This window comes from Miscanthus floridulus, chromosome 4 (assembly GCF_019320115.1).
Source record: "Miscanthus floridulus cultivar M001 chromosome 4, ASM1932011v1, whole genome shotgun sequence".
NCBI lineage: Eukaryota > Viridiplantae > Streptophyta > Magnoliopsida > Poales > Poaceae > Miscanthus > Miscanthus floridulus.
Genome location: NC_089583.1, coordinates 114,690,244 through 114,711,268, shown reverse-complemented (window position 1 = coordinate 114,711,268; position 21,025 = coordinate 114,690,244). Strand labels below are relative to the sequence as shown.

Genomic DNA, 21,025 nt, shown 5'->3' with positions numbered 1-21,025 from the left:
CTTCTGAATCGCTATACTATCTAGGCGTACCACGTATTCTGAACTTCCTTTTCTCTATTCAAGTTGATATAGCCATTATCCTTTCTTGAGAATGATTTCCCCAACCAGGCTATACACAATGTGTATGGAATCCGGTCCTGTTCACCTGCAGCGGCTGGCTGAAGTATCGCAGGCTGGTGCTGGCCCGACACAGGATCATCCGCGCGGCAATGCCGCGCATGATTTCTAGTATACACACGAAGAGAACCTAACGTACCACATAACGATCACGCACTTCCATCTGTCGGTACAATGACATAGTGACAATGACAGTAAGTGATATGTCCATGCTCCAAACGCGAACCTGGTGACTGCAGCTAGCTTGCTCCAGTTCCAGGAAAGAAGCATTACAAAGTTCCCAAAATCACAACAGAAGATGACGCCTAATCTAAGACTGTTAGAAACATCACATGTTGCAAACATGGGTAAGATTTTCCTTTTTCCTATCGGCTAAATGATCAGCAGGCAGGCAACAACAAACATAACTCTATACTCAAATTAGTGACAGATCAGGTGCTGCTAGAACTCATACGCCCTTGATATCCAAGCTCCAATCAGACGGTTCTTTAGCCCTGTTAATTTGCCTGTGAACCAAGTCGACAGGGGCAAGGGCGGTGTAAACATGTGCCGTCGTTAGAGATTATCAACAGCTATCTCATCTTTGACAGGGACCTGCTGGACATGCCATGCAACAACTTGACAAATCCGAGAAAGCTCAATTTCCCATCCGTATGCCTGATCCAATCTTGTAGAACGACATGCAGTGGCACTGAAGGGCTGAGGCCCAATTCCTGAGAGAACAAGTAAACTTTATTGATAATGAAATACTCCATAGCATGTAATAACTAATATGTCAGGAAATATTGGAAGGTCCACCAAACTGATCTGCTAGAAAGAGAACAGGGAGGAAGATCACGTACAGAAGCTAATTCATCTATTACAATAGCTCGGTTGCCTTCCTTCTCAAAATGTTCATAAGCAGATCGCGCATGTTGCTCCCATCTATCCAATACTTCAAGCTGATGCACACTAACTGCTGCTGCACAGAACTCTTGGAAGTCCATTCTTCTGTACTGAAGGGCGCTCAACTGAAAAGAATATCCAGTTATAGAGTCAGACAGTGGTACAGTTTTTGTATGAACAAAACGGTGTCATAAGATCAAAAACAAATGTACCGAAACAAGAATCTCTTGAACTCGGGATTCCTTCATTGCATCAGTAGCTTCTCTCGTTAGGGCCTAAACAGTGTGAAGCAACAGGAGTCATTAGGTTTACACAAGAAAATGAGGACAGAATTAACCAGCCTGGAATCAGGTGTAGCTATGAGCTAACCATTCTGATATTGTCAAGAGTGATGCATCCATTTCTGTCTGGTTCCAATAAAGAAAACTGTGCTTTCAGATAGAAAAGCTCGTCAACTGTTAAGGTCTTTGATAGAGCCTGTAGGAGTTCAATAATACATCAAGCACGGCAGATCGCTGGCATTAAAGAAAGAACAGTAATGATATACTACCTCTGCCCCAAAAAAGAATGTCACACTAGCTTTGTTCTAAGTCAACTTTTTCAAGTTTCACCCAGTTTATAGAGAAGATTATGAACATTTATGACACCAAAAGGTATACTATGAAAATATAATTCATGATGAATCTAATGGTGCTTATATGGTAATATAAATATTGATTAATTGGTATTTTCTTGTATAAACTTGGCCAAAACTAAGGTAGCTTGACTTAGGACAAAAATAGGAAGACCATTCTTAGTAAAGCTTGTTAGCACAACATTGATTTTTAAACGAAAGTATTGGCGACAGAATCGTCGAAGCATCTTTTTTTTTCTTGGAACTAATAAATCAAGGGCAATATACCCTAAAATGTTGCCCCAACCTAGCTAAACCACACATGTATGCAATAAAAAATTCCTGACAAAGTTTACCATAAAAGAAATGTACTACCATGCATTACTCAACAATATTTAACAGGAAATTCATCAACCAATTCTAAACAAAAAATAGAATAAAGCACAACCCTTAAAAGCCTTTCAGTAGAACAAACTTGGGGTAAGATACGGTAAGTGCCAATTGCCAAACTGAAGAGGCATCATTATAACCATGAAATTTGAAGTACTCACCCTCAGAGCGGCTTTCCGTAAAGATGAGGAACGAATATAAGCTTTGATAAGTCGGAATATAAGGATGTCCAATGGCAGCTTAATGTCATTATAATTTCTGATCCACGGATGACCTAGAAAAAAACACGAATACTCACAACAATGCAATATTCAATAGAAGCCACCAGGATAAAATGAACGGAAACATACTTAAAGCCTGAGCTGCAGTCATCCTTCGACGTGGATCCTTGCACAGCAATCGCTTAACAAAATCCATTGCTTCTGGAGTCAGAGAAGGCCATGGGGCCTCATTGTAGCTGGGGTCAGCTTTGAGAACCGAACGGAATATGCCAGATTCAGTGCGTGCCCAAAATGGACGACTGCCACAAAGAAGAATATATGCAATTACACCTATACTCCAGACATCAGCTTCTGTGCTATAGCATCTATGCAGAACTTCTGGAGCAACATAATAAGCGCTTCCAACAATGTCATTCAGCCTCTCATCTGCATAAAATATTAGAACCACATATTCAAGATCTTTTTGCATGTGAATACTACAATCCTTTTTGGCCCTGACAATTAGAGACCAATATTTTTATATAAAAAAATACAGATTGCCCAGTAAGAAGTATACCTGGTTTTACAAAGTCTGATAAGCCAAAGTCAATGGCCTTAAGATGGGAATTCTCATCTTTTGATGTGAAAAGAAAATTCTGAAAAAAGGTATTATAATTTTTAGAAGTCATGATAAAGTAAACAATGAAAAACACTAATAATATTAGATTATGAAGTAAGACATGCTTAGTTTGAGATGGAAATTGTAAAGTTCTAAACAATGGAAAGTAGAAAGTTAGCATTTTCTTGAATCATGAAATTTGCACTGATTGTAGAGATGCAGAAAAAAAACACATCACCTCTGGTTTGAGATCTCGATGAACCACTCCTTGGATGTGGCAAAAAGCGACGACATTTAATATTTGCACCAGGACAGCTTTTGCATCATCCTCAGAGTACTTCCCTCCTCTTAAGTCCAATGCAAAACATCAGTTCTACTGAAGCACATATTTTGATGTGCTATTTCAAAATTTTATGTTCACTTTAACTTACCTGGAAAGTATTCTGTCAAGTAGCTCTCCACCTTCACACAACCTACACAATTGGATTTTAAATTAATAAACATGAATCTTTAAAGAACAAAGCAAGGATTGCAAGCTAAATACAGAAAAGAACTATCCGAGAACCATCATTGGCAGGGTATAAAAGGTGAATATAAATGAGAAGCAAATAGTTAACAGAGGAATCTTTCAAGCCCCAGTAGACCATGGTAATAAACTTTGGCAGCACGTAAACAATATGGAAGCTTTCACCCTATATAGAATATTACAACTAACTAAGGTTTGGTGGGAAAAGAGAAGCATATCTTGACTGCCTCCCACAAAGAACATTACAAGTCATTTTCACCATGGAAGTAACAAGTGCAATTGGTACCAAGATTATATAGAATTGTTACTTGTTACACATTACAAATGCTAATCTTGATCCCGCATTGTGAACGTTAGTGTGTTACTTAGAAAAAGAAGGGATGCTAGAAAGGGAAAGGCAATCAATTATTTCAACAAATTGAGAGAAAATCATTTTTTAACATCCGAGGTATGGTATTTCGCATGCTTCTAAAAGGTTGCTCTTGCCACATCAACAATAGATAAACAAAAAAATGAAATCAATTAGCAAATATGAAGTTGTGACTTTTCATGATTTTATATTTTCTGTTCGTGTTAGTAGTTGTCAGTGCCAATGATGAGGTATAATAACACACTACATATGCTATGGAGGGCAGCCTCATAGAATATGAAACATCAAGTAAAAATGAAACTATAATTTCTCAGGTCATGGAAACTTACTCCATTACTATATATACGTTGTCGTTGTCCTCGTAGGCATCATAAAATTGGACCAGGTTTTTGTTTCCTGCCAAAGCTTTCAAGATTTTAACCTCCCTTCGGACATCCTCTATAGCAATGGATGTAGTCATCTGAGAAAGCAAAACAGCAAGCAGTAGGTGTTGTTAAAAAGATGATCAAGTAAGTTCAGACGAAGACCAACTGTGTATTTTCTGGTACCAGAATGGAGCTTAAATCAGTTTGCACAAAAGATATGATAGAACAATAATGCCAAGTGACTGAAGTCTTCTGGATCGGTAGTTGCAAAGCATCAGATGTAAGTTTCCCAAGTAACAAATAATGTCCGATCTATTTGTATCTTATCATTAGAGACTTAGAGTAGGCACATTTGCAGCAGAAAGTCTTACTATATGCTAATATGCTACCCAGTACCCAAAAAGGCAGAATGCACAGAACAACAAGCAACCATCCTCACGGAGTCACGGCATGAAGTCGGGTGTTTGCAATCCAGAATGCAGAACAGAACCATATAATGTCACCACAGAATCCTATGAATATTTTGTTCGAAATCAGTATTCTCAAGACAGCAATCAGCAAATCGACAACACCTAAAACTTTCCACATGGTAAAAAAAAATCCAGAAAGACAGCATGTGTATGTGGTGTCTTCAAATTCAGCATACTACACATCAAAACAAGGTGCCAGAGTAGGGCATTGCGGAAACTGCACATCACCTTTGCTTTGGGGATGACCTTGACGGCGACGGACTCCCCTTTGCGCGCGCCCTTCTTAACCGTGGCGGCGCAGGTGTAGCCAAAGTGTCCCCGTCCGACCTCATCCCCCAAGTCATACTTGGCCGCGAACCCCTTGTTGAACCTAAACCCCTTGTCGAGGCCCCTGCCTCCACCTCCGCCCTCCCCCTCGCCGCCACCCTCTTCGGGGATGGACGGCCGCGACGGGCCGTGCCGCCTCGCGAGCGCCGCCCGGATGTGCTTGGCGGGCGACGGTGGCGGGAAGGGCAGCCTCAGGAGCCGCCTGGCCGGGGTGGTGGGCGCGGAGCCCGCGGGAGCGGGGGACTTGCGCGGCGACGCCGCGGAGCCGCCGAAGAGGTGGTGCGCGGGGCTCGGGCTCGGCGTGGAGAACGGGAAGAACGGGGACACCGCCCAGTGCTTCTTCCCGGGGGTGGCGGGCGTGGCGTTGCCCGGGGGCGGGGTCGCCGGCTCCGCGTGCGGCGGCGAGCCGTCCGCGTCGTGGGTGAGCGGCTTCGCGTGGCACCCTCCCATGTCGCGCGCCGGCCGTCGCGGGCGGTGGCGCGCTGCGTCCGGGATCTGGAAGGCGTTGCGACGGGAGCTAGCAGGAGGCCATGGCGGACGGAAAGGGGAAGCCCCGGAAGAGGGGAGGGGAGGAGTGGCGAGTGGGGACTGCGGGGAGTGAAGCGAATTGAAACGGGGATGGTGGGAGAGGAGTAAAGGGAAGCAAGGTGGCGACGCGGTCTGGGAGCGAGTGAGAGCGATTAGAGGAGCTGCCTGCCTTGGTGGCCGTTTTTGGTGCCTTTTTCTCTTCTTTTCCCCTTTTTGTTTTTTCTTTGGCTTTGATGCTTATGATGATGAGTGAGTAGTGGTACCTTTTTTTTGTTGGTTTAGTGTTGATGACTGTGATTAGCTTTTCTCGTCAAAATGATCATGATTAACTTGTGAAATGAGTGGAGCATGGGGATTTGCATCCATTTATATGAAAAATGAACTTGATTTCTTGAAGGTTTGGTTTTGGAGTTTTGTTTGGTTTTACATTTTCAGATGTGCTTGGATTGTTGTTCCTGACTCCTTTTCTCTAGAGGAATGTGAGGAGTTTTGACTAGTCCTCGTCATTGCTGTTGGTTTATTTGGCCTTTTTGTTGGATGTGCCCTGTGGGCATGTGATTATTGGAAAAGTAGATATGTACATGTGATCATGTTCTTTATAGGAGAAAAAAAGGAAGCATGTATATAGTGAGGACAAAGGTGGGAGAGAGGCAGATGCTAATGCTTAATTGGTCTCTCAAGAATTCCGTGTTGAATGGCAATAATAATATATAAAATGGGGGCCCTAGAGTCATGTACTGTGTGTCCATGTGCGCTTTATCCTTCAATCATTAAGATTCTCACTGGATTATTTCCGCTGACGAACCCACAAGAAAACAAATTGCAAGGCGGCGAGATGCATCATGCATGCATGATAATATGGTATTATATAATTGTACTGTATGCATTTGGGAATTGGCATGGAGCAAAAGAAATGTGTGAATTGACGTGTATGAGTTTTTTTTTTTTGAAATATGAGGATATTTGTCCTTTTGTCATGAAACAAGCTTTATTTCTTTTCTATGGTCATCCAGTATTTGCAGGGGTGTACACAAAAATACAAAATGTGTCGAAGTCGCTATTCGCAGCTGTACGGACGTTGTTGGTCTTCTTGTATTATTGTACGCGAGTATGTGCCTCCATCCCTGCTGCGCCGTCGAGCTCAAGCAGGAGGAGGACATGCATCTTTTTTTTAATGGAAAAGCAGTTCAAAATATTCTGAATTGCGAATGGATATCCTGCCGTCGAATGAGGTCCATACGCACCGGACCAAGTTTGGGATGTTTGCACGTGCTCGGTGTCTCGAGCAGGACGGTGAAATTCGAACATGAGGTTCATGCGTGCTAGCTTGGGTACAGGGAGACCGAAAGCAACGCCATCGTTCGCATTCTACCGGCGTCCATTCTTCCCCTTTGTTCCGTTGCTAGCGCCACGGCGCGACAACCGCTCCCACGCGCCGTATAGTATACAATGCAAGTCGGTTAGATATTCTTGTAGCTCAATTAGTTGGTGTAACACCCCGGTGTTACATCATACTTTTTTTCTTCTAAAATGCTGCATGAGCATCATACTTATGTGCAATAGTGTGTAACATGAAATATAAATTAATGTTCGGCACTCGAAACGTTTATCCGAAACAAGAAACAAATATTACGTTTCATGTCGCATAATATTGTCCAGTATTCTAAGCGAATTTTTATCGAACAAAAATGTTATAGCACGTTTATGCGAACTTTGATAGAGTTTGTAGTACGTACTTCGTAGGCGATGATGAAATAGGTGTGGTCGAGGACGAGGTTCGCTAGCTAGTTGTCGGTGTTTTGGACCGGGGGGTCCTCAACCAACTAGTGAATTTGTTCTGCGTGTTCCCGATTTCGGATGGTGATGCAAAGAGACAAAAGGCTTATACTGGTTCGGGCAATTCGAGCCCTACGTCCTGTCTGGAAGATTGATCTTGTATTCCTTGCACCGAAGTGCTTGAAGTAGGGGGTTACAAGCTAGGTGAGAGATGGAGCCAGTCCCAGGTCTCGACGGGGAATGATGTGGGCTGCTTGAGACGTTGCTCTCAAGCTGCAGGGAAGTGTGCGTGTTACCCGGTGTCGTTCTTCGTGAGAATCTGTCTCCCCCTCCTAAATGGCTCAAGTCCTTTCCTTTTATAGTTGAAGGGAGAACAAGGGCAGTACATGTGCTTACTATACAGCGTCGTGTGAACAGAGACGGCGTGTCCGAGCCCTGTAGCCTGTTTCGATGGCGGCGTGGTCGTCGGAGTGGTCCGTCCTTGGAGCGTTGGGGCGACGTGCTGGTCACATCCGATCATATGCGTCATAGGAGCTCTAGGGCTGCCTCGGAGCGGGTGCGGCGGTCAGCGTGCGGGTCGCTGTGGATTGACTGTGCGCGAGGCCGAGGCTCGGTCGGTACCGAGGCCGCACCGCGGTGGGGGGTCTCGGCCGACACGAATCCCGAGATAGCCGAGACCCTGGTGCAAAGTGCCGATGCCCGGAGAGAGCGGTTGATCTGGTGTGCTGGTTCGGAGGCGATGATGACCCGGGCCAGGCTACCCATGTCGTGTTGTTTTCGAGGCGGGGATCGCGGGACACAATGTAGTGTGGGAGCCGATCGTGGGCACAGTGTCAGAATACAGTGACCGGTAATCCCCGCCGTGCCCTGTCTCAGCCGGTATGGCGATGATGCGACCTCATGTCCCGTCGGCCACTCCGTGGTGTCGAGCCATCGTCCGGCTGAGACTGCAGGAGTGGTTGACGTATTAATGGGACATGACATGCTGTCGGGAAGACCGGTCGAGGCAGGGGCGACGGGCTATGGACAAGCCGGCCTCGAGCGATACAGAAAATAAGGCCTCGCGCGAGACGGAGATTGGGCTCCTTGCCGAGGCCTTTCGTGAGAGGCCTCACGCGAGACGGAGATCGTGTCAGGACGCCGAGACCTCCTGTGAGAGGCCTGAGGCGAGGCGAAGAGCCGGGTGGGCTCGGACGGGGCTGGTGATGAGCCCATGGCTTACCCTCTAACTTTGTCGTTGATGGGATTTAAGTGCCCCTTTTGGTGTATGCTCGGGGTACCCTGTTTTATGGTACCCAACAGTAGCCCCCGAGTCTCAGGGGGAGTGAGTGCACTCTCCCTAAGGGTTTATCGAGACTTGGCTTGCAGTCGCTCCCGTAGGGATTGTGTTTTGCTTCTTGAGGTTTCGGGGGGTGCGCGCGAGCGCACCCGCTAGGTGTAGCCCTCGAGGCCCTGGAGGAGTGGAGTTACTCCTCCAGGGGCTTTTTTCATTTTCGTGTTCGAGTGAGGAGTTTTTATCGTATTTGCCGAGCCCACAAGTGCGAGTTCGGGTCATGGGGGTCTCGGCAAGGTTGCAGGAAGAGCCCCCTAGCCTCCGCACGGAGCAAGAGGTCCGTCAGGGGTTCCCCTGGCTTTTTGTACGACCCTCACGCTTCCTTTTCGCTCGGAAGAAGGGGTGGAATGTGCCAGGCTACCCTCGGTGGGCACGAGCGTCGGCACTTCCGGTGAGCTGTTATCGGGTAGGTCCGAGTGGAGGCCCGTGCCCCGTTCGCTAGGGGACAGCTAGCGGTCCAGAGACGCACTGCAAGAGCACCAGAGAGTTTCTCTAGTGGGTGCTGAGGCCGTTCGCTGGGCCTCGGTGGCTCGGTGCCTCCCTACAGTGGGATCCCATTCGGAGACCTCCCTGCCGGTCTCAGACACGACTTGGGACACCCCGAGCGACTGTTCGCTCAGGCCTCAGCCATTCGTAGGCTCGCCCAAAGTCGTCCCTGACTCTGTTGCCTTGGGGCGGCTGTCGAAACCTCAGGGGGCCCAGCCTTTGAACCCCTGGACCGTAATGGGGTCGGTGCCCTTTGTCATATTCGTAACGATACTTCTAGCGTGGGCTTAGGTTGCTTGTCTTTGTCTTGGGTGCAGGAGGAGCCTCTGAGCCTCCGCCCGGAGCGAGAGGGCGGTCAGGGGTCCCCTGGCTTTTTTGTTCGACCCTCACATATCCTTTTCATTCGGACGGAGGAGTTGTTTGCCGAGCCCATTCGAGTGCGAGCTTGGGCCGCTGGGTCTCGACAAAGTTGTAGGGAGAGCCCCCTAGCCTCTACATAGAGCGAGAGGGCCATCGGGAGTTCCCCTGGCTTTTTTGTACGCCCCTCGCGCATGAGGGTTTGTTTGTCGAGGCCCCTTCGGGTGCGAGCCTGGGTCGCAGGGTCTCGGCAAGGTTGCAAGAAGAGCCCCCTAGCCTATGCATGGGGCAAGAGGTCCATCGGGGGTTCCCTGACTTTTTTGTATGACCCTCGCGCTTCCTTTTCGCTCGAAAGGAGGGGTGGAATGTGCCAGGCTACCCTCGGTGGGTACGAGCGTTGGCACTTCCGGTGAGCTATTATCGGGTAAGTCCAAGTGGAGGCCCATGCCCCGTTCGTTAGGGGATGGCTAGCGGTCCAGAGACGCACTCTAAAAGTATCGGAGGGTTTCTCTAGTGGGTGCCAAGGCTATTTGCTGGGCCTCGGTGGCTCAGTGCCTCCCTATGGTGGGATCCCATTCGGAGACCTCCCTACCGGTCTCGGACACGACTTTAGGGCATCCCAAGCGTTTCGCTTGCTTAGGCCTCAGCCCCGTATAGGCTCGCCCGCGGTCATCCCTGACTTTGTTGTCCTGGGGCGGCTGTCGAAACCCCTAGGGGCCCAGCCTTCGAACCTCTGGTCCGTAACGGGCTCGGAGCCTGGTTCCTTCATCTAAAAGGAATAGGGTGGGGGAATATCTTCCCCATCGGCTCGGCAATGGGTGGTGCGTCTTTTGAGGCAGTTTCCTAGGGAGGCGAAACGACGGTGGCCAAACACGATGTGGCAGATCGGACATAACTGTTTCCGTAATTAATGAGAAAGAAGTGGGCGCGTGGGCTATAAAATTGGATCGTGGTTAACCACGCCGGATCGAGGGGGAACTTCCCCGATTTCATCGCCCATCCATTTCGCCTTCACCCTGCATAAATACTCGAAGAGTCTCGCCCCTCCTCACCTTACCTTGCATGCGTTAGCTCTGCCTCCATCGAGCCGTTGCTAGAGCAGTGGGTGCCGGGAAGAAGAAGGGAGAAGAGCGAGCCTAGGAGAAAGCGAGAAAGAGCGAGAGAGTGAGAGAGAGGGAAAAACTCACCGCCGCATCCAATTCCTCCACCGCACTCATGGCCGGCGACATCGTTGTCATCGAGGCAGACCCTTGGGATCCTTCCAATGTTACCGTGGAGACGCTCGAGTTGCTCATCGACGGTGGACTCCTTCGTCTGGTGATGGACCCTAATAGGCTGGAGTGGATCGCTCCGTATGGCGAGCCAGAGCCAAGGCCTCACGATGGCTATGTCGTGAGCTTCGTCTCCTTTCACGAGCGCGGCCTTGGTGTCCCGACAGATCGGTTCATGCGGGTGCTCCTGCACTACTACAGCGTGGAGCTCCACAACTTCAACCCCAACTCCATCGCACAGGCGGCCATCTTTGTTGCTGTCTGTGAGGGGTACTTGGGGATTGCTCCCCATTGGGAGTTGTGGCTCCATCTCTTCCAGGCGGGGCACACCACCAAGCCGACGGGCACGTCGAGCATGAGGAAAGCGATGAGGGCCGGTAGCTACACTCTCCAAGTGCACCAGGACTGCCAGCACCTCTATATCCTGGCCCAGCTCGCGTCATCCAATCGCCGATGGTACACGAGCTGGTTCTACCTTCGCAACGATGATGGAGGACTTCCCCCCTACACTGAGCGGATTATAGGGAGCTGCCCGGAGAGGTGGAAGTACAGCGTCCCGAGGGATGACCAGCCCAAGCTGCAGCCGCTTCTGGAGGGGCTGGAGAGGCTACGGGGCCATGGCCTTACCACAGCTATGGTCGTGGCTACCTTCCACCACCAGAGGGTGCTGCCGCTGATGGCTCGGCGGTGGCGGCTGTTCGAGATGAGGTTGGGTGAGCCTATTGAGGGCATCTGGATGTCCTCCTCTGCCCTTTCCGATGAGGAAATTCTTCATCAGGTGGGGGAGACGGTAGAGGCAAAGCTGAGGGGCGGCAACTTGACCCCCATCGCGATGCGACTGTCGCGGGGGTTCCTCTTGCTGGTAAGTCGTGCACCGCTGTAGCCCCTGAGTCTCCCCCGTTTCTTCTTACTTCTTGTTCCTTTATGCGCGTTCGTCGTTCCTATAGGGGATGAGGGACGTGTGCTCCTCTCCGCCGCCCGTTCCCGAGGACGCGAGGCGGCGGGCGATCAACCAGGCGCACACTGATGCGTAGAAAAAATAGAAAGACACCAAGGTGGCGAAGCGCACGAAGAAGATCCTCGCGCGTGAAGAGCTGGACAAGCACCGCCGTCAATAAAGGAAGGATGGTCTCCCGTTGGAGGAATCCCCATCACCATCGCTGTCGACGGAGGCCTCGGACAGGGATGACGAGGGTGAGGTGGGGCGAGGTCCCCTGGACCATCTCCCTAACGTAGTGGAGGTGGTGCCTGGGGCGTTGGCAAGTAGCCCGGCCCTCCCGGGAGGAGGAGGAGGAGCTAACACGGGGTCGGCAATTGCCCGCTCTAGGGCCGAGGCTGACACGCTCGAGGCGCGGGCATTGGGCAAACACGCCGTCAGCCTGGTGGGCTCGGCGGTGGCAGTGGAACACGTGGTGGCGGAGGTGATGCAACTGCCCCTGTAGAGGACCGAGGGGGCGCCGAGGTCCATTGAGGACCAACCGGCACCGATGGACACTGAGGTGATGCCTCTGCCACCACCGCCTTTACGGACGAGGGTCGCCGTGGCGAAGCGGTTGCCGCCCCGCTCGAGGTAGGTGTATTTTTGGTGGGGTCGCAGTGCCTTCCGTTCGTTCTTTTGTCTTGCACTGACCTCGTGATCGTCTTGTCCTTAGCCAGAAGCGGCCTACGGAGGTGCCTACCTTGGCGCCCCTTAAAGCGCTCAAGGTTAACCTCGGCTCCACCGCCCACTGGGTGGCAGAGGCGCAAGCTGCCCTGCATCGTGGCGCGGTGTCGGCGAGGGCTGACCCAAAGGAGCCGGCCACTCAAGGAGGGGCTGCCGAGGCAGCCCTGACACAAGAAGGGGAGGCAGCGCCTCCGCCCCACGATGGCGAGGCCCATGGGTCAGATGCGGCCGAGGTTCTCTTGGCTGTCGAGACCACCGGGACCGAGGTCCTTGGGGTTTCACAGGCCGAGGCGACCGAGGCTACGGCGCCCAGGACCATCGAGGCTGCTGCGGCAGGCACCGGAGCCCTTGCGACTGACGAGGCCACGATGGCAGAGGCCGGAGCCCCTCAGACCACTGAGGCCACGATGGCAAAGGCCGGAGCCTCCGGGGCCACCGACGCTGACGTGATCGAGGCGGGGCTGCCGGCCCAAGAAGTGGAGATGAAGGCGGCGGAGGCCTTGGCGGCACCCTTGGTTGAAGGCCTGTCGTCGTTGCGGGAGAACGCCCGGGAGGTGGAAGTTCTTCCGATCTCCTCCGACGATACTTCCCGGGCGCAGGAGATGGCCGATGCCGAGGTGGCCGGTGTCGTGGACCAGCCGGCTCCAACCCCGGGCGAGGGAAGCTCGACCCTCGCACGGGGGCGACCCGAGCCCCACGGGTGTAACCACCCGCATGTCCTGTGGCAAAGCCGGGATGATCCTAAGGCAGAGCCTCTGTTTGCTCTTGAGGACGCGGCCAAGGGCGGTTGCTGGGACACATTCGAATTGTACCGCTAGCTAGCAGAGCGGTCTCTATGGATGGCGTTGTCCGTGGTGGCCAATGATTTGCCCAGAGTTGCCCAGGTTCGTGCTTTCTTTTCCCATGCGGTGGTCTTTTTCTGAGTTTTCTTGGTGGGGATTGACCCCTGTTCTGTTTCCCCCAAGAGCTCGAGATCCGATCTCTTGGGAAGTCGGTCTTCCTCCACCGGGAGAGGGATGTTTGGGACCAACTTCGGCGGCAGAAGGGCCTTCTTGCCGGCGCCAACGAGCTCCTGTCGGCGCGGAGCGCAGAGGTAGAGGACCTCCGCCTTCGTTGTGCCAACGTGAAGGTTAAGGCGGCCACGGCCTAGGAGCAGCTCGCCCCTCTGGCGGCATGGGTCAAGGAGTTGGAGGAGAGCTCACCCACGCGGCCAGCGATCGGGATGCCTTCAGGGCTCGAGCCGTAGAAGCTACGGCCTCGGCCACGGCTCTTGCTGGGTAGCTAGGGGTGGAACAGAATGCGCACCAGCTAACAAAAGGTGCTTTGGATGAGGCCCTTGCAGCAGCTGAGGCCTCATGAACCGAGGCTATGGTTTGGAGGGGGACGGCCAAGGGTGAGTCCTAGTCCCCTTATTTTATTCGCCTTTTCTTACGTTCGTTCCCTAACTTCCTCGTGTGACGCAGAGCTAGGAAGTGAAGCTTCCAGGGCGGCCGAGGCTTCTTGGGTCGAGGCCCAGCGCCTGAAGGAGAAGGCCGAGGCTTCCCGGGCCAAGGCCCTGCGTTGGAAGGAGAAAGCCAAGGCCTATCAGGTCGAGACCCGACGCTGGGAGCAGAAGGCCAAGGGTGAGTTTCATAGGCTTCCGCCCCTAATTTAGGTTGTTTTTCCCCTCGCTCAACCCCATTCTATTTTCTGTGGTGCAGAGTCAGAGGCGGAGGTTACCCGGGCAGCCGAGGCTTCTAGCGCGGTGCAGACGGTGCTTGAGACTGAGATCAGGGAGCACGAGGCGCTGAAGAGTGCCGCCCGTGCCGCCTACGACGCCCTAGCGGTCGAGGGGGTTCAGTCAGGTAGCTCCCTTGGGAGCTGTCTGACTACACTAAGCGGTCAAGTGCGTGAGCGGCTCTGAGGAGCGCTGCACACGGGCGTCAAGCGCGCACTGGCCGTCATCGCCTCGCACTACGTTGGTGTCAACCTTCAAGCCATCAGCGATGGCTACGTCTTGCTCGATGATGACGACGAGGCCAACGAGGTGGTGACAAAGCTGTTGGAGGCAGCGGAAGGCCCTGGCACCACGCTGGCAACGTTGTTTGAAGAGGAGGTGGTCCCTCCCCCGCCATCTGCCGATGCCAGAAGTGTTGAGCCTTGACCTAGGCCTAAGTGGCCATGTAAATAGAGTAGGAATTAGATTTGTATCGTAACGCTTGTGGCTATCGAGGCCTTTCTTTTTAAAGTACTCGTGTTTCTTTAATCGTTTGTCTTGTATTTCCGAGCCTCTGCCCTCTTGTTGTCTCCGATCTGATATCTTTGCAAAAAACCTCTTTGGAGCCTAAGCCGTCCCCTGGGTGAAAGGCGGTGAGGGAGCACCGTAGCTCGGAGGCTTAGGCTATCTCGCGACTCAACCAGCCTTCTGGCCTTGAGTCGGGCTTTTGGTCCTTGGGTTTTCCGCAACCAATTCGTCAGAGCGTGCTAGAGGGTTTAGCGTAGGAATTTTTTCAAAAAACGGCTAAAAAATGGTGCGTGGGACTTTAGGGAGAATCCCCCATCTAGCCCCCGAGGGAGATTTGGTTCTACGGAGGCAGAGCCGAGTCTCCCTTATAGTGTCAGCGTATTACCGAGACCGTCGATAGGCTCGGGGGATTTCTCGAGAAATTAGAACAACTAAAAAATGGGTTTCAATTGTATTCTGAGAAACAATATATACAATGCTTAGAATTTTAAAGATAAAAGCGACGTAGTTGTTCTATGTTCCAAGCGTTGGTGAAGATTTCGCCCTTCTCATTGGCTAGCTTGTAGGTCCTGGGCTTCAGTACTTGGGCGATGATGTACGGTCCTTCCCATGGCGGGGTCAACTTGTGGTGGCCCTTGTTGCTCTGTGCTAGCCTCAACACCAGGTCACCTACCTTCAAGTCTTGGCCTCGGACGCGTCAGGCCTGATAGAGCCGTAGGGTCTGCTGGTATTTAGCCAAGTGTAGCAGCGCGACGTCTTAGGCTTCCTCCAATTGGTCGAGGGTGTCCTCTCGGGTGGTGCGGTTACTTTGTTCGTTATAGGCTTGTAGCCTTGGGAAACCATATTCCAAGTCAGTGGGGAGGATGCCCTCGGCCCCATAGACCAGGAAGAAAGGCGTGAACCCCGTGGCTCGGCTTGGAGTGTTCCTCAGGCTCCAAATGACCGATGAGAGTTCGGCGAGCCATTTCTTGCCAAACTTCTTCAACCGATTGTAAATTCTTGGCTTGAGGCCTTGTAGGATCATGTCGTTGGCATGTTCTACTTGGTCGTTGGTCCTTGGGTGTCCTACAGCCGACCAGGCCACGTGGATGTGGTGGTCATCGCAAAACGTCAAGAACTTTTCGTCGGTGAACTGTGTTTCGTTGTCGGTGATGATGGTGTTAGGAACCCCAAACCTATGGATAATATCGGTGAAGAACAGCACTGCTTGCTCGGATTTGATTCGATTGATCGGACGAGCCTCGATCCATTTGGAGAACTTGTCGATTGATACCAGTAGATGGGTGTAGCCCTCGGGGGCCTTTTGCAGAGGCCCGACCATGTTGAGCCCCCACACGGCGAACGACCACGTGATGGGGATGGTTTGGAGGGCCAGGGCTAGGAGATACATCTGCCAAGCGTAGTACTGGCATCCTTCATAGGAGTGTACTAGCTTGGTGGCATCAGCGATCGCCATCGGCTAGTAGAACCCTTGGCGGAAAGCGTTTGCCACGAGCGTCCAAGGCGCCGCATGGTGCCCGCAGGCCCCTGCGTGCAAGTCCCAAAGCAGGGCTTGGCCTACCTCGGTGGTGATTCATCGTTGGAGGACACCGGAGGGACTTCGCCTGTACAATTCATCATTGCAGAGGACATAAGTCTTGGCTCGGCGCGCAAGCCATCGGGCTTCGGTCCTGTCACTAAGAAGCTCCCCCCGATCAAGCCAATCGAGGAACGAGATTCGCCAATCCGCGTCCTAGTCGGTCTACGGAGGCTTGGTGTTGACTTCCATGACCTCGGGCTTGGTCAAGAGGGTCTCGGCAGTAGAGGGGGCATCGAGCCCCGCTACGGATTCCACAGGTGGGCCCTCCTCTGTTACCAAGGTGTAGTCAATGGAAGGTTTGTGAAGGTCCCTAGCAAAGACATTCAGGGGGACCGGAGCCCATGCCGAGGCCATCTTTGCTAGTTCATCGACGGCCTCGTTGTACTTCCGCGCGATGTGGTTTAGTTCAAGACCGTCGAACTTGTCTTCTAGGCGATGTACCAACTTGCAGTAAGCCTCCATTTTGGGGTCAAGGCAATTAGACTCCTTCATGACTTGATCGACGACGAGCTACGAGTTGCCCCGGACATCGAGACGTCGTACCCCAAGTCCAATGGTGACTTGCAAGCCATTGATGAGGGCCTCGTACTCGGCCACATTGTTGGAGGCGGTGAAGTGGAGCCACACCATGTAGCGCATGTGTACTTCGAGGGGCGAGACGAAGAGGAGTCCCATGCCTACCTCGGTCTTCATCAGAGACCCATCGAAGTACATGGTCCAGTATTCTATCTGGACTTGGGTAGGTGGTAATTGGGTGTCGGTCCACTCAGCCACAAAATCGGCCAAGACCTGAGACTTAATCACTTTCCGAGGCGCAAAAGTCAAGGTTTCCTCCATAAGCTCGACGGCCCACTTGGCTATCCTGCCTGAGGCCTCTCGGTTATGGACTATCTCTCCCAAGGGGAAAGACGATACCATAGTCACTGGGTGAGACTCGAAGTAGTGACGCAGCTTGCGCCGGGCCAGGACTACGACGTAGACTAGCTTTTGGATGTGGGGGTAGCATGTTTTGGTCTTGGAGAGCACCTCACTGATGAAGTAAATAGGTTGTTGGGTGGGTAGAGCATGTCCCTCTTCCTGCCTTTCTACTACTACGGCAGCGCTGACCACTTGGGTCGTTGCGGTGACGTAGAGTAAGAGGGCCTTGTCCCTGGCCGAGGGTACTAGGATGGGAGGATTTGTGAGCAGCGCTTTGAGTCTGTCGAGGGCTTCTTCGGCCTCGAGGGTCTAAGAAAAACGCTCGGATTTTCTCAAGAGTCGGTACAGAGGCAAGCCTTTTTCGCCGAGGCGCGAGATGAAGCGGCTTAGGGCCGCAAGGCATCCCATGACCCTCTGTACTCCCTTGAGGTCTCTAATTGGTCCTATACTAGTTATGGTCGAGACCTTCTCTGGGTTGGCTTCGATGCCGCGTTCAGAGACTATGAATCCCAAGAGCATGCCTCGGAGGACCCCGAACACACACTTCTCATGATTGAGCTTGATACCCTTCTTTCTAAGGCATTTGAAGGCTATCCTTAAGTCATTGACGAGATCCTCGGCCTTTCTGGTCTTGACCACGATGTCATCCACATAGGCCTCGACGGTCCGCCCAATGTGGTCGCCAAAGACCTAGGTCATGCACCGCTGGTATGTGGCCCCTGCGTTTCTGAGGCCGAAAGGCATAGTCACATAGCAGTACATGCCGAATGGGGTGATGAAAGAAGTCGCAAGCCGGTCAGACTCTTTCATCTTGATTTGATGGTAACTAGAATACGCATCAAGGAAAGACAGGGTCTCGCACCTCGCAGTGGAGTCAACAATCTGATCGATTCGGGGTAATGGGAAGGGGACTTTTGGACAGGCTTTGTTCAAACCAGTGTAGTCTACACACATCCTCCATTTCCTATTTTTCTTCCTAACTAACATGGGGTTAGCCAACCACTCTGGGTGGGACACCTCCTTGATGAACCCGACCGCCAAGAGTTTCTGCACCTCCTCGTCGATGGCCCTACGCTTTTCCTCGTCGAAGCGGCGCAGGCGTTGCTTCACCGGTCTAGAGCCGGCCTGGATGTCCAAGGCATGCTCGGCGACCTCTCTCGGTATGCCCAGCATGTCTGAGGGACTCCATGCGAATATGTTGGCATTGGCATGGAGGAAGTCGATGAGCACGGCTTCCTATTTGATGTCGAGGGTGGCGCTGATCCTCAGCGCCCGGTCGTCGGGGCAGGCGGGGTCGACCGGGATGAGCCTGATGGCCTCCGTGGGCTCGAACGCCCCTGCGCGACGCTTGGAGTCAGGCGCCTCACCACTGAGTTGGTCGAGGTTAGCGACGATGAAGGGTCGAGATGGCGACTAGAGGGGGGGTGAATAGTCTTTTCTAAAACTTAATCGCGTCGGCTAATCGATATAAATGTGGAATTAAAACTATCGGTCTAGCCAAAACTATACCCCACTATATATGTTTACTAGCACCTTACAAAGATAACAATTATGCAACAAAGGTGCCGGGCTAGCTAGAGCTCTCCTAAACAATTCTAGGAGCAAGGTCACACAAACCTATGCCACTAGTACTTTAAGCAACAAGGGAGCTCCTACACATGCTAGTAAGCAAAAGCACAAAGCTAACTAAGCTCACTAGCAATGCTCAATAACAAGGCAACCAATGCCTAATTAGTGAGCGCAAATACTTAGCTATACAAACTAAGCAATATAACTAACAAGGTTACTAAAACCAAATTAGCCACACAAGGAAACTACTTCTATGCTACACAAGCAAGAAGGTAATTAGCAAGCTACACAAGCTATCTAATTACAAGAGCAACTACACAAGCTTAATACGTATAAAAGTAATTGCAAGCTTGTGTAATGGGGATGCAAACCAACGGGAAGAACAAGGTTGACATGATGATTTTTCTCCCGAGGTTCACGTGTTTGCCAACACGCTAGTCCCCGTTGTGTCGACCGCTCACTTGGTGGTTCAGCGGCTAATTAGCATCACCCGCTAAGCCCGTACGTCGGGCGCCGCAAGAACCTACCCCTTGAGTGAGGGTAGCTCAATGACACGCTTTACTAGAGTTGCTCTTCGTGGCTCCCGCGGGGCGAGCACAATGCCCCTCACAAGCACTTCTCCGGAGCGCCGCACAAGCTTCTTGCGCGCTTCGTCGGAGACCACCACCAAGCCATCTAGGAGGTGGCAACCTCCAAGAGTAACAAGCACCATCGGCTTGCAACTCGATCACCTAGTGCCACTCGATGCAACCTCACGATGCAATCGCACTAGAATCGCTCACTCACACAATCGAATGATCACTATCAAGTATATGTGTGATGGAGGGCTCCCAAGCACTCACAAGCATGGACACTAAGTCCCTTGAGGTGCTCCACACCAGCCATGGCCGAAGGCCACTTCTATTTATAGCCCCAAGGGCTAAACTAGCCGTTACCCCTTCACTGGGCAACGGTTGGGCCGACTGGATGCTCTGGTCATGTTGACCGGACGCTGGACCTCAGCGTCCGGTCGCCCACAGACGACTACGTGTCCCGGTTCCAACGGTCACTTGACCTGACCGGACGCTCCAGCTTCAACTGACCGGACGCTGAACCCCCAGCGTCCGGTCGTTTCTAGTAAGCTTCTGAGCATGACCAGACGTGTCCGGTCGAACGCGATCGGACGCAGCCAGCATCCGGTCACTCTCCAGCTACTGCTACACTCCACGTCGGCGCGACCGGACGCAGCCTGCCAGCGTCCGGTGCATTCAGATCCAGCATCTGGTCAGTTGACCAATGCCGACATCTTCGCGACCAACTCGTTTTCACTTCTAACTTCTTCACCCTTGCACCAATGTGCTAACCACCAAGAATTTGCATCCGGCGCAATAGAAAATAGGCATTCCATTTTCCCGAAAGCGCCGAATCCCGCCGAGCTTGTAAATGTGCCAACATCACCAAGTGTACACCACCATGTGTATGTGTGTTAGCTTTTCACAATCATTTCCCAAAGGATGTTAGCCACTCAACTTGTCACGCCACTCGATCCTAGCGACAATGCAAAGTTAGAGCTCAGCGGGAGGGAGAGAGGGACCCAAACCCATCTCACCCCTGCAAACACCACCTCCTTTGTAAATGTGCCAACACCACTAAGTGTACACCACCATGTGTATGTGTGTTAGCATTTTCACAATCATTTCCCAAAGGATGTTAGCCACTCAACTTGTCACGCCACTCGATCCTAGCGATAATGCAAAGTTAGATCACTCGAGTGGCACTAGATGACCGATATGCAAACAAGTTTGCCCCTCTTGATAGTACGGCCATCTATCCTAAACCCGGTCATAAACTTCTCTACATACCTATGACCGGTGAAATGAAATGCCCTAGGTTATATCTTTGCCTTGCGCATTCCATTCCATCTCCTTCAATGTCGATGCAACACATGCACCAACACGATCAACAATGATATGATCCACTTCATATCATCACATGATCATATTGGTTCATCGATCTTGACTCTACTTGCTCTTCACCGTTGCCATCGTCCATCGGCGCCAAGTCTTGCTCAAGCTTCATCGCCACGCGGTCCATCACTCCAAAGCCTTCGACTTGCCCTTCACGCTTGCAACCGGTCCATCAAGCCAAGTCTTGTCTTGATCTTCTCCACCTGATCACATGACTCAATGTCATGTCTCATGTGCATTTAAGCTCCTTCATCATCACATGTGTGAGCTTTGCAACATCTCCAAGCTATTTTCACCTCCATGGCATATGTTGCTCACACACATGTACCTGTGGACTAATCACCTATGTATCTCACATAAACACAATTAGTCCACCTAGGTTGTCACTCAATTACCAAAACCAAACAAGGACCTTTCAGACGAGGGTCTCGGCCTCGGCAAGAGCCTCGGCGTACTCGATGCACTCAACGTCGCAGTCGTATGCATGTTCGTA

At 51.7% G+C, this 21,025-nt stretch overlaps 2 protein-coding genes across 2 annotated transcripts; one reads left to right on the top strand and one right to left on the bottom strand.

Annotated features, from left to right (window-relative positions):
- On the bottom strand, positions 1–5,541 carry LOC136552725 (CDPK-related kinase 5-like). The gene is made up of 11 exons (XM_066544288.1): positions 4,784–5,541; positions 4,050–4,180; positions 3,256–3,297; positions 3,063–3,171; positions 2,783–2,861; positions 2,356–2,652; positions 2,167–2,279; positions 1,372–1,479; positions 1,215–1,277; positions 960–1,127; positions 1–830 (listed from the first exon to the last, which is right to left on the bottom strand). The coding sequence occupies exons 1-11, from the start codon at positions 5,330–5,332 to the stop codon at positions 690–692; spliced, it is 1,800 nt and encodes a 599-aa protein (XP_066400385.1). The 5' UTR covers positions 5,333–5,541; the 3' UTR covers positions 1–689.
- Positions 5,542–12,120: 6,579 nt separating this feature from the next.
- LOC136549136 (uncharacterized) lies at positions 12,121–14,439 on the top strand. The gene is made up of 5 exons (XM_066540422.1): positions 12,121–12,203; positions 12,286–13,082; positions 13,262–13,408; positions 13,760–13,918; positions 14,204–14,439. Exons 1-5 carry the CDS (start codon positions 12,121–12,123, stop codon positions 14,437–14,439), a joined length of 1,422 nt encoding a protein of 473 aa, XP_066396519.1.
- Positions 14,440–21,025: the final 6,586 nt, after the last annotated feature.